We start from the raw sequence: 13,675 nt of genomic DNA on the forward strand, positions 1-13,675 counted from the left end.
TAGGATGTTGATCACTTCGGGTCTAACTTAGCAATTTTATTCCAGCATTTTTTCTTTCACTGACTATGTATATATAGATCAGCTTCTCATATCTTCCTTCAGACTGGCTGTCATTTTCCTGGGTCTTTCAATCCTGTTAATTAAATCTTTGACACATGCTCCTTATATTGTTGTATGTGAGTTATGTGTTTTTGTTTTTAACTGTGAGAATTACATTTTGACATTAGCGTGAACCAACTGACTGCTCTAAGTGCTTGCAGGATGTCCAGCAAAGGCTTGGTGAATCAAAGAAAGGAAAATCTTTTTATTTTTTTAATTCATTTTAGAGAGGAGAGGGAGAGAGAGAGAGAGAGAGAGAGGAGAGAGACAGAGAGAGAGAGAGAAGGGGGGAGGAGCTGGAAGCATCAACTCCCATATGTGCCTTGACCAGGCAAGCCCAGGGTTTCAAACCAGCGACCTCAGCATTTCCAGGTCGACGCTTTATCCACTGCGCCACCACAGGTCAGGCGAAAGGGAAATCTTGAGCTGGGCCTTGAAGGAAAAGTAAATTTCTACAGGCAGAGAGGAAGGGCCTTCTAGGCAGGATTGCAGCATGAACTAAGGAAGAAAGGAATTAGGGGGTTTGTAGGGGCTATGATGGCAGGAATGGTGCCTGTTTGGTCTTTTTCTTCATGTCCTGCTCCTGAACTTGTAGGATGTGAAATGTGAAGGTTAAAAAAATATATACTACTACAGAAACTCAGTAAGGCCGGGGGTTGGCGCTATTTGATCAGCAATGTAATCAGTGTTCGGACATAGTAAGTCAACAATGACTATTTATTGAATGACTAGGTTGATCAAAATAAAATTGGCTTCCATCAATTGACTACATACTCTATGCCAGGCACTGTGCCAAGCTCTTTACATAAGTGATTGCATCAGATCCTCACACTGATGGTACAAGATGGATTTTCTCACTTTTTTTTAAAACTAGGTCTAGCCTATGTCAAAATGATGGCATGGGTCATTTTTATCTATGGGCTTTCTTGATCCTTCCCCCAAGGTTCCCGGTTCAAGACTTATGACTATTCTTCCCACTGTCCAAACTCCCCAAGCTTGGTGGTGTCACCCTCATTGGAATAAATCAGTCCTAAATGATGTGATCTGAGAGTCCGGATGGCCCTTCAGGTAACCAGGGACCACAGGTACATACACACTTACTGAATTTTAGTGAGTGGATCTGGAGGCAACAATCACTGCGATTCTTGGTTTTCTTACCTACAGGGAACCTGGTGTTGTGGTAGAAATGGAAAACTAAAAAGAAGGAAAGGGGTTCTGCTTCCAGCCCTGCCTCCACTCCACGGAGAAAGAGAATTCTAGACCTCTGTTAAGGAGACTCCCAATTTCTGGGTAGCAGCATGGTGTGGAGACATGGAGAATTATTGTTCACATTCCCCCCTTCAGGAAAAGGCTCATGGGCCAGCAGAGAGGTGTGTTGACATTAGCATGAACCATTAGCATGTTAGCTGTAGCTTCCGCTGTTAACTCGGGCAGATTTGCCTTAACTCTTGAGCTGAGGTTCTGGTCTTCATGGGGTGGGCGGAGCCCATGACTGAGCAGGGCTGTCCTACAATGTCCTCTCCATTTCTGCCTGACTCAGGACTCTTCTATCAGGCTCCAGAGCTCCCCACAGGGCTGACCGAGGCTCTGTCAGATCTACATCTTCGTCTGGCCACTCCCTTTCCCTAACCCTGCTTCCTCCTGTTTCCTTTGACAAGGGTTGCCTCCTCAATAAGCCCTTCCCACTCTTCAATCTGTCTCTCCATCTGCATCAGCCTTCCCAAAGATGCAGCTGACACAGATGAGATATTGTTAGCTTCAAGCAACCTTTCATCAGTGCAGGGAGTGGATATATATTTTGTTAATTTATGTATTGATTTGAGAGAGGCAGAGAGAGAGAGAGAGAGGAACATCAGTCTGTCCCTGGATGTGCCTGCCCCAGCAGAGGACCGAACAGGCCACCTCTGTGTAGCAGGATGACGCTCTAACCAACCGAGCTCTCCGGCAGGAGTGGGTATTTTAGAACTGGGTTTGAATCAGTACCAGCAGGGTGTAGAATCATCCTGGATGCTGGGGAGCAGTCCATACATCCACTCCGGCTCAGGAACCAAGCAAGCTTTTATTTCTTGTTACTCTTCTTGACACTGACTACGCCTTGGTGTCATATGACATGGCTCGAATGTTCCTACTGGCTTTCTCAATTAGGGATTTGTTCAATGAATCAAGAGTGTGACTAAAGATGAAGTTCATTTCCAGTCAGAAGCTCAGCTTCAGTCAGGTTGCTTGGTTATAAATGGACTATTATCTGGTCATATATGGACTCAATAAGCCCTTTACCCACACACTGGGTCATGACTTAGGACAGGTGTATCTCAACCACCGGGCAGGCTGTCACCATTCTCACAGGCCACTTATAAAATGTCTTATATTTGATGTTGGGTGAGGCAGTCTTAATGTGGTAGGTGACCTGGTATTTAACCTGAACCCACATGCCCTCCGCATCTCCACCCCCTGCCTAACATCCAGGACCTCCCCCAGACGCACCTTCCCAGAACAGTTCTCTCATCCCACCAGCCCAGTTGTACCCGACATTAGCCTGAGGTTCTACACACATGGTCCCACTGAGCCCCTACGGCAATCTACAGACAGGTATGATTATCCCCATTTAGAGGACACTAAGGCTCTGAGAGGTTAAATTTGTCCTCATGGTGCCAAATGACAAAGATAGGCACAAAGCCCAGGTCTACATGTCCCCAAAGCCTGTGTTCCTAAGGCCTTCCTACATGATATCATGTCCCCAGCATTTCGCCCTTTCCTGACCCACAATGGTCTGGACTTGGTCCCACTTGGTTGCATTACTTCATATGCTTGTATGCTTATAGAATGAAGTTTTTATTGAGTATATACAGTATTTTCCCGCCTGCATTGAAAGTTGCTTGAAGAAAAGGATATCTTTTTTTTTTTTTTTAAATGAGAGGAGGGGAGATAGTGAGATATAGTCCTGCATGTGCCCCAACAGGGATCCACCTGGATGCTTGAATGAACTGAGCTATTTATAGCACCTGAGGCTGATGCTGGATCAACAGCGCTATCCTCAGCACCCAGGCTGATGCTTGAACTAATTGAACCATTGGCTGCAAGAGGTGAAGAGAGAAAGAAGGGGGAGAGGGAAGCAGAGAGAAGCAGATGGTTGCTTCTCTTGTGTGCCCTGACCAGAGATTGATCCTGGGACATCTGCACACTGGGCCAATGCTCTATCCACTGAGCCAACTAGCCATTTCTCTTAAGGGTCCATGGTATATAGCAAGATATTTGTACATAGTGATTAAATCTTTGTTCATTCATTGTGGTTGATTTCATACAACAACAAGGAAAAGAAATTAAAATACTGTATGCTCATTACTAGACACTATACTTTCAAGACTGTTTTATGCAACCCTATTCTAATTTGCCCTATTTGAATGCTTTGTGATAGGTACTATTATCTTTGATAGAGACAGTTTCTTTGTTTCTGAGGCTACTTAAATGGAGTGACTCACCTATTTCTACACAACATGTGAGTGGTGGAACAGAAATTGTTCACACATGTCATTTCCTGGTTCTAATCTATTCTTGTCACACATGATTGGCTTTCTGATTTCACAGTTAAATCTGGTTCCACTAGGCAGTCTTTCGTGGCATCCACTATTTTTTTTTTTTTTTTGAGTATATGTTTTAAGTAATTTCAGGTCACTGAGTAGATCTAAAAGAGGAGATTGACAAGAAAAATATTGGCTTCACACCAATGAATACAAACTATTCGTGGAGTGGAAGGAGAAAGGGGTGCCCTGTGGACTACAGACGGGACCCAGACTGAATATAAAGACAGAGGCGCTGGGGAGCGGAGCCACCATCAGGGAGACTCACCCCAGTGACTGCAGCCGAGTCGGTATTGTCCCTCCCAAGATGAAGCTGCTACTGCTGTGTCTGGGGCTGACCCTGGTCTGTGCCCATGAGGGAGGACACCATGAAGTTGTGACAAGCAACTTTGATGTGTCAAAGGTAGAGTCAGGGGAGCATAGGGAGTCTGACTTTGGGGGTGGCTGTGGGGACACTGAAGCAAGGTGGCCCCACGGGACGGGAAGAGGTTTTGACATGTTAGAGAAAGGGGTGGTTTTTAACATTAGTCTAAGAGCAACTGTCCTATGTGGGAAGAAGACAGCACTTGAGAACTTCCATTTTCAGTGGAGGGACAGTGGAAAGAGCCTCACACGTGGTGTGAATTGACCTGAGTTCTCATGCTGTCTTCAGCACTCAGAGTCTGGCCCATTGGGCGAGTTCACGGAGACGAGTGTCCATGAGATGCCCCGTCTTCTCCTCTCTCCCAGCCATTTTACTGATTTATTGCAGCTCTCAGGGGAGTGGTATACTGCTATGTTGGCCTCAGATGTGAAGGAAAGGATAGAAGAAAATAGTGTCATGAGGAGTTTTGTGGAATATATCCAAGTCCAGGACAACTCTCTGACATTTAAACTTCATGTAGAGTAAGTATTTTTTTTTTTTTTTACTTAAGAAAGGGAAAACAGAAGCCCAAGTATGATCTTGGACCACTAAACACACACACACACACACACACACACACACACACACATCTGCACACACATGCAGGCATACACTTAACATTGTGGGCCTGAATCTAAAATCAGAATCACTCATCTGACACAGATGTGGAACTTGCCACTTTTTCTAGATTCAAAGATAAAAATTGGTGAGAGCAATTAATTTAAATGGGACTAGAGGAGGTAAGAGATTGAGGGGTGTCAGAGTCATGAGTAGTGTGGCAATATAACACAGGTTAAGAGCATAGGAATAGGAATCAATAGCCTATCTATCTCTTGAAACCATCTCTTACTAATTATATGACCATGAGAATTCATCTCCTTTGACAGAACTCATCTCCTTTTACCCACTTTTCCCTCGGGTAAGAGAAGATGGTAATGATTCTCTGTCAGGGCTCTTGTCTCTGTAAGGGCAGAGTGAGGCAGTGTGCGCAGGGCACTCACCTGAGAGGCCAGCAGGTGCGAGCGCTCAGCGAGTTGTCCATCACGGAGCTGTGGTAACAGTGAGAGTGTGAAGCGCTGAGAGAGTAACAGTGGTATCAGCAGTTGATTCACTGGTAAAATAGAAAATAAAACAAAATAAGGTAAATCAGAGCTCTTCCAAATTTGTACTAAAAATGTGTAACAATGAATTGGAACCAGGCACTCGAATTACAGGTGGAACGGGAGGGAGCCGGCCCCATCCGTATCTCTTGGGCATCTGCTCTTTCTGTTTTACAGGATTGAAGGAGAATGTCTTGAGTATACAGTGTCTTGTGACGAAACAGGAAAGAACGGGGTATGTAATGCTATCTGTAAGTATACAAAAAAAAAAAATCTTTGTAAATTTTACTGCATCTGCAGGAGGTTTTCTACACGCCGGGGTCCTTAGGATCTTGATCAATTCCTCACCAGTGCTTATTAAGGTAACACAAATGAGGCCGTGCGGCAGCCAATATACTCAACTCGGGAGAGCCTGTGTATAAAAGCCAAAACTGGCACATAATTCCATCAGAAGAAGATGGCTATTTGGACATGTGTACCACCTGGAAACAAAAGAATATGGGCAAAACCCAAAAACGAAACATGACTTGTCAGGATAGCTGCTCATTTGCTGCTCACTTCCTGATGAATTCTGGTGGCCACTGCCACGACACATTGTTCAGATAGAGTGCTGGGTGTATAATGGCACTGGGGTTTGTGGACAGGACAGAGACACAGAGCTGGCCGGAGATGGTGGGTGAGCCTCACAGAGGATGGTAGAGGTGAGGTTGCTCTGTGGCTGAATTCCTCTACCATCAGTGGGCAATAACCAGGAGCAGAATTCCAGCCAGTAGTCAATTTTACCCTTAGACGTCACCTCTGAGGCCCCGGAAATTGCCGATGGAGGCCTGGGATATCACTCGGTCTTGTCCAGGACGTGCACTTGAATCTGTTCTGTGAAAGAGGCCAGGTAAAGGGCTTCACTCGCTTCCATGGACCGAAGCAGTTCTGAGTTGTGTTCCATTTCCTCCGCAGATGCTGGATTCGCTACAATTACCCTAATTGAAGCAGACTATAGTGACTATTTTATTTTTCATCTTATTAATTTCACAAATGATGGAACATTCCAAATGATGGCACTCTATGGTAGAGTATATTTATTCTGACGTTCATCATGGAGTGGGGAGACGGGGGAGAAAAGAGACCTGAAAACAAAGTATCCTCCCATTCTTACCCTTGGAACATCTGTCCTCCTCTGAAGAGAGGTGCTCACCTTGGGGAATCCCTCAGTCTCGGTGATGGGAAGATAAATCTCTTCAGGCCCCAAGTATCATATATTCAAGACTGGTGATAGCCCATCCCTAACTTCTGCCTAAGCATCAATCACTGCCACCCATTTCCCATCCACCTGTCCCCATGCCACCAAGAACCTCAATGACCGACACACAAGACACAGCGGTTACTGTCACTGTTTCCACAGCCCGAACACCAGATGTGAGTCCAAATCTCAAGAAAAGGTTTGAAGAACTTTGCCAACAACATGGAATTCCTAAGGACAACATACTGGATGTGACCAATGTTGGTAAGTTTAGCTCTCTCTTCCTAAATTCCCATGAAGAAATTTAAGAGGAGAAACACCTGCAATCAGTCCCCCTACCTTAACCTGGAAAATCCTTTGGTTCCTTGCTGGGAAGTAAATGGTGGGAGAGTGACTGTGCTCTGTTCTGTCTCTGCAGATCGCTGCTCCCACCTCCGAGGGAGCCATGAGACCCAGTCCTCCAGGTGGGTGATGTCTGATGGAGAGGCAGTGGCCCAGGGATCACTGCCTTCAAAATCATTAGGGGTTTATGTTCAAAGATCACAATAAAAATCATTTGGTAAGCAGTCCTTCAGGGTGAGCCTGAAACTTGGAGTTGGGTGTCCTGGGTTAGAGACCCACTCCTTTTGTGGGCTTTAGAGCAAGTGACCTAAGCAATTAAAGGGAAACTGATAGATATTTTACAGAATCATTGTGTGGATACCCTGCTGGTGAAAAGACCTCAGTGATAGAGGACATTTCCTTAATATTGTTAAGACTTAAAACTTGAAATAAGAAAAGAGTACTATAGGGTGTGAGTATGAAACTCAAATACATATTAGTGCTTTTTCCATCTTCCAAGTCCCAAAGCTGTGGTCTCACCCTCCAATCTGTCATAATAATGTCTTCCTTTGATCTCTGTACAACCTGAACTTCTTTTCTGGAAACAGACTGACTCACCTTCCAGTTGTCCTTCACCAGGAGAATCGGTTCTGTATTTCCTCACCTGCTTCCTACCTCAGATTCACTGTGGGGCTCTATTCAGATGATATATGGGGAAGTCTTAGCAACTATGACTTTGTACAGTCAGCATTTAATAAGAGGTAGCTATGGTTATTCACATTCTTCCTCAATTTATCAAAATATCCTCAAAACTTTCAATGTGGATGACACCAGACACGAGCCTCGGTTCCTTCATTGATTCCTCTCTCTTTGCATAGACTGAGTTAGGGAAGGGAAAGGTAAGATTTTGTTCTTATTTACGGCTGGGTGGTAGTCCATTGTGTAGATGTACAATGGCTTTTTATATCTTGTCACCTACTGATGGGCACGTGGACTGCTTCCCATTACATAACACTGGAAGGGTATGATGGGAACAGTCAGAGAAAATCATTGACTCAATGTGCTCTTTCCCCATATTCTGCTTAGTAACAAGTTAGAGTGCAGGTTGATGTTTATTTCTTCACCTTTGCTATGTGTAATAGAAATTCTCTTTGTCTCAATGGAACCCAGGAAGTGCTTAACGAGTGTCTTTGTTCTCTCTGTCATCTGCTTATTTAGTGCTGAGTGAATCCTTCCTCACCTGGGAGCCAGGATCTTCATTCCACGGTCCCCATGTCATCTTGTGACAAGGTGTGTGAGCCGGTTTCCATCACTATCGTCTATGAAGGCTTGAGCCCTGTATCTTCAGGATTTTTTCTAATCATTGGAAAAAACTCATCAACTCGCCAAGAATCAAAGGTTTTCTTCAAATTTCCACTTCTCTTTGCCAGACCCAGGAGAAGTCTGTCATGAATAAGACCTTCCTCTACCTGTCAATAAATGATTCGTCTTGCAGTCATGTGATCATCTCTGTGTATGTGAACGACAAGGGGCTGACACAGCGAATGGGGGGCTTCCTTGGCCCTGTTCCTAAATGGTCCTCTTCCTTCTCAGAGTCTTCCTTCAGTATCAGGATTTGCCTATTTCTTAATGATCCAATAAAGCAAGCCAACTGTGAGACTTGCCCACAATATGCCACAGTTTCGAATTCTCTTTCTTGAGGAGGTCCTGGGAGTTAGATGCTGCTGCGGCTGGGACCAGCTAGCCACGTTTAAGACCTGCCCCCACCCCAGCTCTCTACCTCACCCAATCCATGACATAGTTGGCATCCCTTCATGCTCTCAGAAAACCTTCTTCAGCCACCACTTTTATCTACTGTGAGCACTTAAAAATTTTTTATTTGTATGACATTGGTTCACAAAACCATACAGGTTTCAAGTGTACAACACAATAAACCACCATCTTCCCACCACATGTATCCTCTGCCTGCCTGCAGCTCGGTCACACCCCCCTTTCCCACTGGCCATCAACACACTGTTGTCTGTGTCTCTGTGTTATGTACAAATATTTCTGGGCTAATTCCTTCACTTTCTATTATCCAGTTCCCCAACACCCCTCCCTTTTAACAGCTGTCAGTCTGTGCCATGTGTCCATGCCTCTGTTTCTATTTTGTCCATCAGTTTATTTTGTTTATTAAATTCCACATATAAGTGAAATCATATCGTACTTGTCTTCCTCTGATTGGCTTATTTCACTATGCATAATAATCTCCAGTTCCATCCATGCCGTCAGAAAAGGTAAGATTTCGTTCTTATTTACGGCTGGGTGGTAGTCCATTGTGTAGACGTCCAATGGCTTTTTATGTCTTGTCACCTACTGACGGGCACTTGGACTGTTTCCCATTGCATCACACTGCAATGAATAGAGGGATGCACCTCTGCTTTTGAATTAGTGCTTTCACTGTGAGCACATTCAGTGAGAGGCCAGGAAATGGGAGCACTAGCAGACCTTAGCGATCTGTACTGGGTGCCAGCAGGAGGCATCAAGGAGGTTGAAGGTTCTTTACCTCTTATTTTGGGAGCCTATGGGCTTTGGGAAAAGGGAAATTAAAGTTCTTTCTCTGATTACAATTCCTTCCTTACATCAGATAATAAAAACATTGTCAAAATTGCACTTGGGTGCAGGAAGAGAACTACATGGGGGTGGGGAGAGTCATACACAGAGAATGACTCCGTCATTGTCAACATGTGGTTAACGACAGGAGGCTTTCTAGGGAGCTGAAAGCCTCTTACTCCCTCTCTTGCTCTGCCTCTGTGTCAGAAGAATAAGTTAGCTTCAGGTTTACTTCTCCTGACTTACGTACTTGGCCTGGTTTGCTGACAAGTGGCAAAAGGCATGTAGAAATCAAACCAGTTATGCTGTGATCTGTCATTTTTAAATGTTGTCATTTAAGGGACAGATAAGCTTATGCCCAGAGCATGGCCTAGCAGGTCCTTGGGAACGATTAGAGCATTACAAGCAATAACAGTCAATGCACAGGGAACCACTTGGATGATGGGAGGTGACTGGGTGGTGTCACATGTCAGGAAACTACAGCCCAGGGGAGGCACAGAGAGACCCTCAGCTGCTCCTGGGTCAGGGTGTCAACTTGAAATCCCTCTGAAACCTACCCCTCAATTTTAAACATTTCCAGCAAATGAGGCATAAGAACACTCAAAAGCAAGGAGTGAAGACATCAGCTAATCAGAAAGAGAGCAGAGCAGTCATTTTCAAAATAAAAGGAAAAAAAAAAGCAGTCCTGTCCGCTGAGATCTGAGGACAGATCTGGGTCACCCATGCAGGGGGGATCACAGCCCTCAGGCAGGGAGGCCGACTGAAGATGCCAAGCTCGGAGAAGCAGGAGCTGAGTCAGAGTGACCTGGAGATGGCTCCTCTTCCTCCCCTGCAGTCACAGAGAGAAGCTGACTGCCTCTGGCCGGAAAGGAGGCACCACTACCCATTTGAGAATGAAATACATGCAGTCCCTGCCCTCCTGGGACGGCCTGACCCCCATGGCTAGGCTCCAGTGTTATCACCAGCCAGCCTGAGGGGCACAGGTAAGACGGTTCTGCTGTGGGCCATAAATAATCTCATAAAACAACATCTGACAACATCACTCTGAGATAATTAAAACCAGATTAATGTGCAATCCAAAAATATGTCTCTCTTATGGCTAAAATGAGGGACTGCTGCTTCTTTATCAAGCACAGCTTCACAGTCATGCCTATCTCTGCTCCCTATAGGTAAGTTTTATGGATTCATTCGATCATAGACTTGCCCCTGATTGCTTATAACATCCAACCTAGAGCTTCCTTAGATCGTCCCCAAGTCTTGTAGTAATTTCTTCCTAACACGCTGTGGCTGAGACACCATGTTTCCCATGGTGAGCACAGTTCCTGGTCTTTTCAACTGCAAGTCTAATTCTGGTGGTCTTTGTTTGAAGGTATTAACATTTCTAGAACTAGAACCCAGGCTCACTACATGCCCATGAACCCTAGAAGTCTGGGATGTACCAACCTTAATCCCAAATGCAGGGCCTGCTTCAATATTTGCATCCTGTAGGGACAGGGACACAGATGCCTCCGAGGATTTTTGCCTGAGTGCTGGGGAGGACAGAACTGGCTTTACTCCACTCAGGTGGAGGAACTGACTTATTGGGAAAGATAAATATCTATGTCTGGGTATTTCAGTGGTTTCTCTAGCTAAGCTGCTAAAAGAAAAATTATAATGATGTGTGTCGTGATTGTGTGTGTGTGCATGTGTGTGACCAGGGGTCCCCAAACTTTTTACACAGGGGGCCAGTTCACTGTCCCTCAGACCGTTGGAGGGCCGCCACATAGAGTGCTCCTCTCACTGATCACCAATGAAAGAGGTGCCCCTTCTGGAAGTGCAGCGGGGGCTGGATAAATGGCCTCAGGGGGCCGCATGTGGCCCGTGGGCCGTAGTTTGGGGATGCCTGGATAGAGACCCAACCATAATCTAGTAAGGTTTAATGAAGTTAGAATTAATTTCACTCTCCTATGATCAATCTGAAATGAGTGTTCCAAGTTGTCTGGCAACTCTATTCCACAGTCATTCAGAAACCTAGTACTTTCTTTCTTGTTTCTCCTCCCACGCTAGGGTATTGTTCTCATGAGTGCTGTCAAAGCTGAGTTGTGGCCCAGGCCGAGTAGTTCAGTTAGAGCATCACCCTGATACACCAAGGTTTTAGATTTGATCCCCTGTAAGGCACATACAGAAATCAACCGACAAGTGCACAAATAAGTGTAACAACAAATCAACATTTCTCTCTCTCTCTCTCTCTGTCACTCTCTCTCTGCTTTCCTCTCTCTAGAATAATAAATAAATTTTAAAAAATATATAAAAATCTGAGTTGCAAGACATAAGGGATCAGAGAATGTGGTGGAATCATGATCTTATGGTCACTGTCCTCTTTGGCCCTGGTTCTGGTAGGGTATCTATCACTTGCCCATTTTCCCCACGGACATAGACATCCTCAGCTTGTGCAGGCTCAAGAAATCATTTTGAAGATTTGAGAGTCACATGCTTTTGCTATAGGCCAGACCTAAATTTCTCTTGGCCGTGCAAATCCCTCAGGAACTTAGATTTCTGATGTCCTTGCCTCTTGACTTCTCTGTGTGCAGACAGCCAGGCATGAAAACTTTTACTAGACATAGAGTTAGGCCAGAAAACAAATTTTTTTGTGTGTGACAGAGACAGAGACAGAGAGAGGGACAGACAGACAGGAAGGGACAGAGATGAGAAGCATCAGTTCTTCATTGCGGTTCCTTAGTTGTTCATTGATTGCTTTCTCATATGTGCTTTCACCAGGGGGCTACAGCAGACTGAGTGACCCCTTGCTCAAGCCAGTGGCCTTGGGCTTAAGCTGGTGAGCCTTGCTCAAACCAGATGAGCCCGCACTCAAACTGGAGACCGTGGGTTTTTTTTTCCTTCAAATTTTATTTTTTTTTTACAGAGACAGAGAGAGAGTCAGAGAGAGGGACAGATAGGGACAGACAGGAACAGAGATAGACAAGAAGCATCAATCATCAGTTTTTCGTTACAACACCATAGTTGTTCACTGACTGCTCCCCTACATGTGCCCTGACCGCGGGCCTTCAGCAGACTGAGCAACCCCTTGCTCCAGCCAGTGACCATGGGTCCAAGCCGGCGAGCTTTTTTTGCTCAAGCCAGATGAGCCCGCGCTGAAGGTTAGAGACTTAGGGTCTCTAACCTGGGTCCTCAGCATCCCAGTCCCACGCTCCATCCACTGTGCCACCTCCTGGTCAGGCGACCTTGGAGTTTTGAACCTGGGTCCTCAGCAGGCCCAGTCTGACGCTCTATCTTCTACGCCACTGGTCAGTCAGGAAATGGATTTTTTAAATTGACCTTTATGCCTTACCTACATCATCTCTTTTTCTTTTTAAATTATTTTTTATTTTTAGAGGAGAGGAAGGGAGAGAGATGAGAAGTATCAACTCGTATTTACATCACTTCAGTTGTTCATTGATTACTTCTTATAGGTGACTGACCGGGGGCCCAAGCCGAGCCAGTGACCCCTTGATAAAGACAGCAACCTTGGCCTCAAGCCAGCAACCTGAGGATCATGTCCATGACCCTAGCTCAAGCTGACAACCCTGTGCTCAAGGAGGCAACATTGGGTTTTCAAACCTGGACCTCAGTGTCCCAGGTTGATGCTCAACGCACTGCGCCACCACCAGTCAAGCCCCATCTCCTTTTCTTAACTTAACTGGGGCCACTGAAAACAATCAGTTGGGGAGGGATGGGCCTTTAATCCCTTCTTCACCAGCATCATGCTGCCTTTCATGGCAGCAGCGTTATCTCCTAGTAGACTAGACTCCACTTCACAGCCACTACTTACAGCCTGTAAGAGTAAAGGACTTATGACTCTCACTCAACTTGGAGTCAAGCTTCAGCAGAGGTTTGTCCCTTAGCAAAGGCATGTTACCTTCTCTCTCTACTTGCAGCCTGACTGGCTGTACCCGAGTACCACCCTCTCATAAGTTTGCTGAAAGCTGCAAGCAGTCCCGGACACAATACCAATATTCCAACACCCTGAACCTTTATTCTGCTTCTCCTAGCTCTATAGCCTGTGTCTGCACATGGTCTTTCTCCAGGCACAGCAGACAACCATTTGACCAAATGTTTTACCAGCACGCACTGAGACTTACCAGCATTCCAGGCTGTGACAGCTGAATCCTTGATGCCCAACACCGCCTTCCCCCAGTACATCGGCCACATATTTTATGTTTCTTCAGTGGCCTCATCTAGTAAGTCCCCACCATATCCTTTACTCATTTAAACAAGGCTTGGAAAATAAACACCATGTTATAGCCAGACATTGCACTTGTACATGAAGATCTAGATCCATTAATGGGGGTCTGAAATGTGGAGCAAT

General features: G+C 45.4%; 1 protein-coding gene across 3 annotated transcripts in view; it reads left to right on the plus strand.

Moving 5' to 3' along the window:
- The first annotated feature begins 3,902 nt into the window (after positions 1-3,902).
- Positions 3,903-13,675, plus strand: part of LOC136394362 (salivary lipocalin-like) — a 124,017-nt gene continuing 114,244 nt past the window's right edge. For 2 of the 3 annotated variants that reach the window (XR_010749186.1, XM_066367412.1), the window contains exons 1-6: positions 3,903-4,080; positions 4,429-4,562; positions 5,358-5,431; positions 6,135-6,245; positions 6,580-6,681; positions 6,836-6,881. Coding sequence is in view for 2 of the 3 variants with exons in the window: in XM_066367412.1 (XP_066223509.1) it covers positions 3,985-4,080; positions 4,429-4,562; positions 5,358-5,431; positions 6,135-6,245; positions 6,580-6,681; positions 6,836-6,881 (563 nt within the window). In the remaining variant the exon portion in view is untranslated. Of the gene's footprint in view, positions 4,081-4,428; positions 4,563-5,357; positions 5,432-6,134; positions 6,246-6,579; positions 6,682-6,835; positions 6,882-7,956; positions 8,233-13,675 lie in introns of those variants that run through there. The other variant, XM_066367411.1, reaches the window with a different exon arrangement.

Source organism: Saccopteryx leptura, chromosome 2 (genome assembly GCF_036850995.1).
Source record: "Saccopteryx leptura isolate mSacLep1 chromosome 2, mSacLep1_pri_phased_curated, whole genome shotgun sequence".
In the NCBI taxonomy this organism is placed as follows: domain Eukaryota; kingdom Metazoa; phylum Chordata; class Mammalia; order Chiroptera; family Emballonuridae; genus Saccopteryx; species Saccopteryx leptura.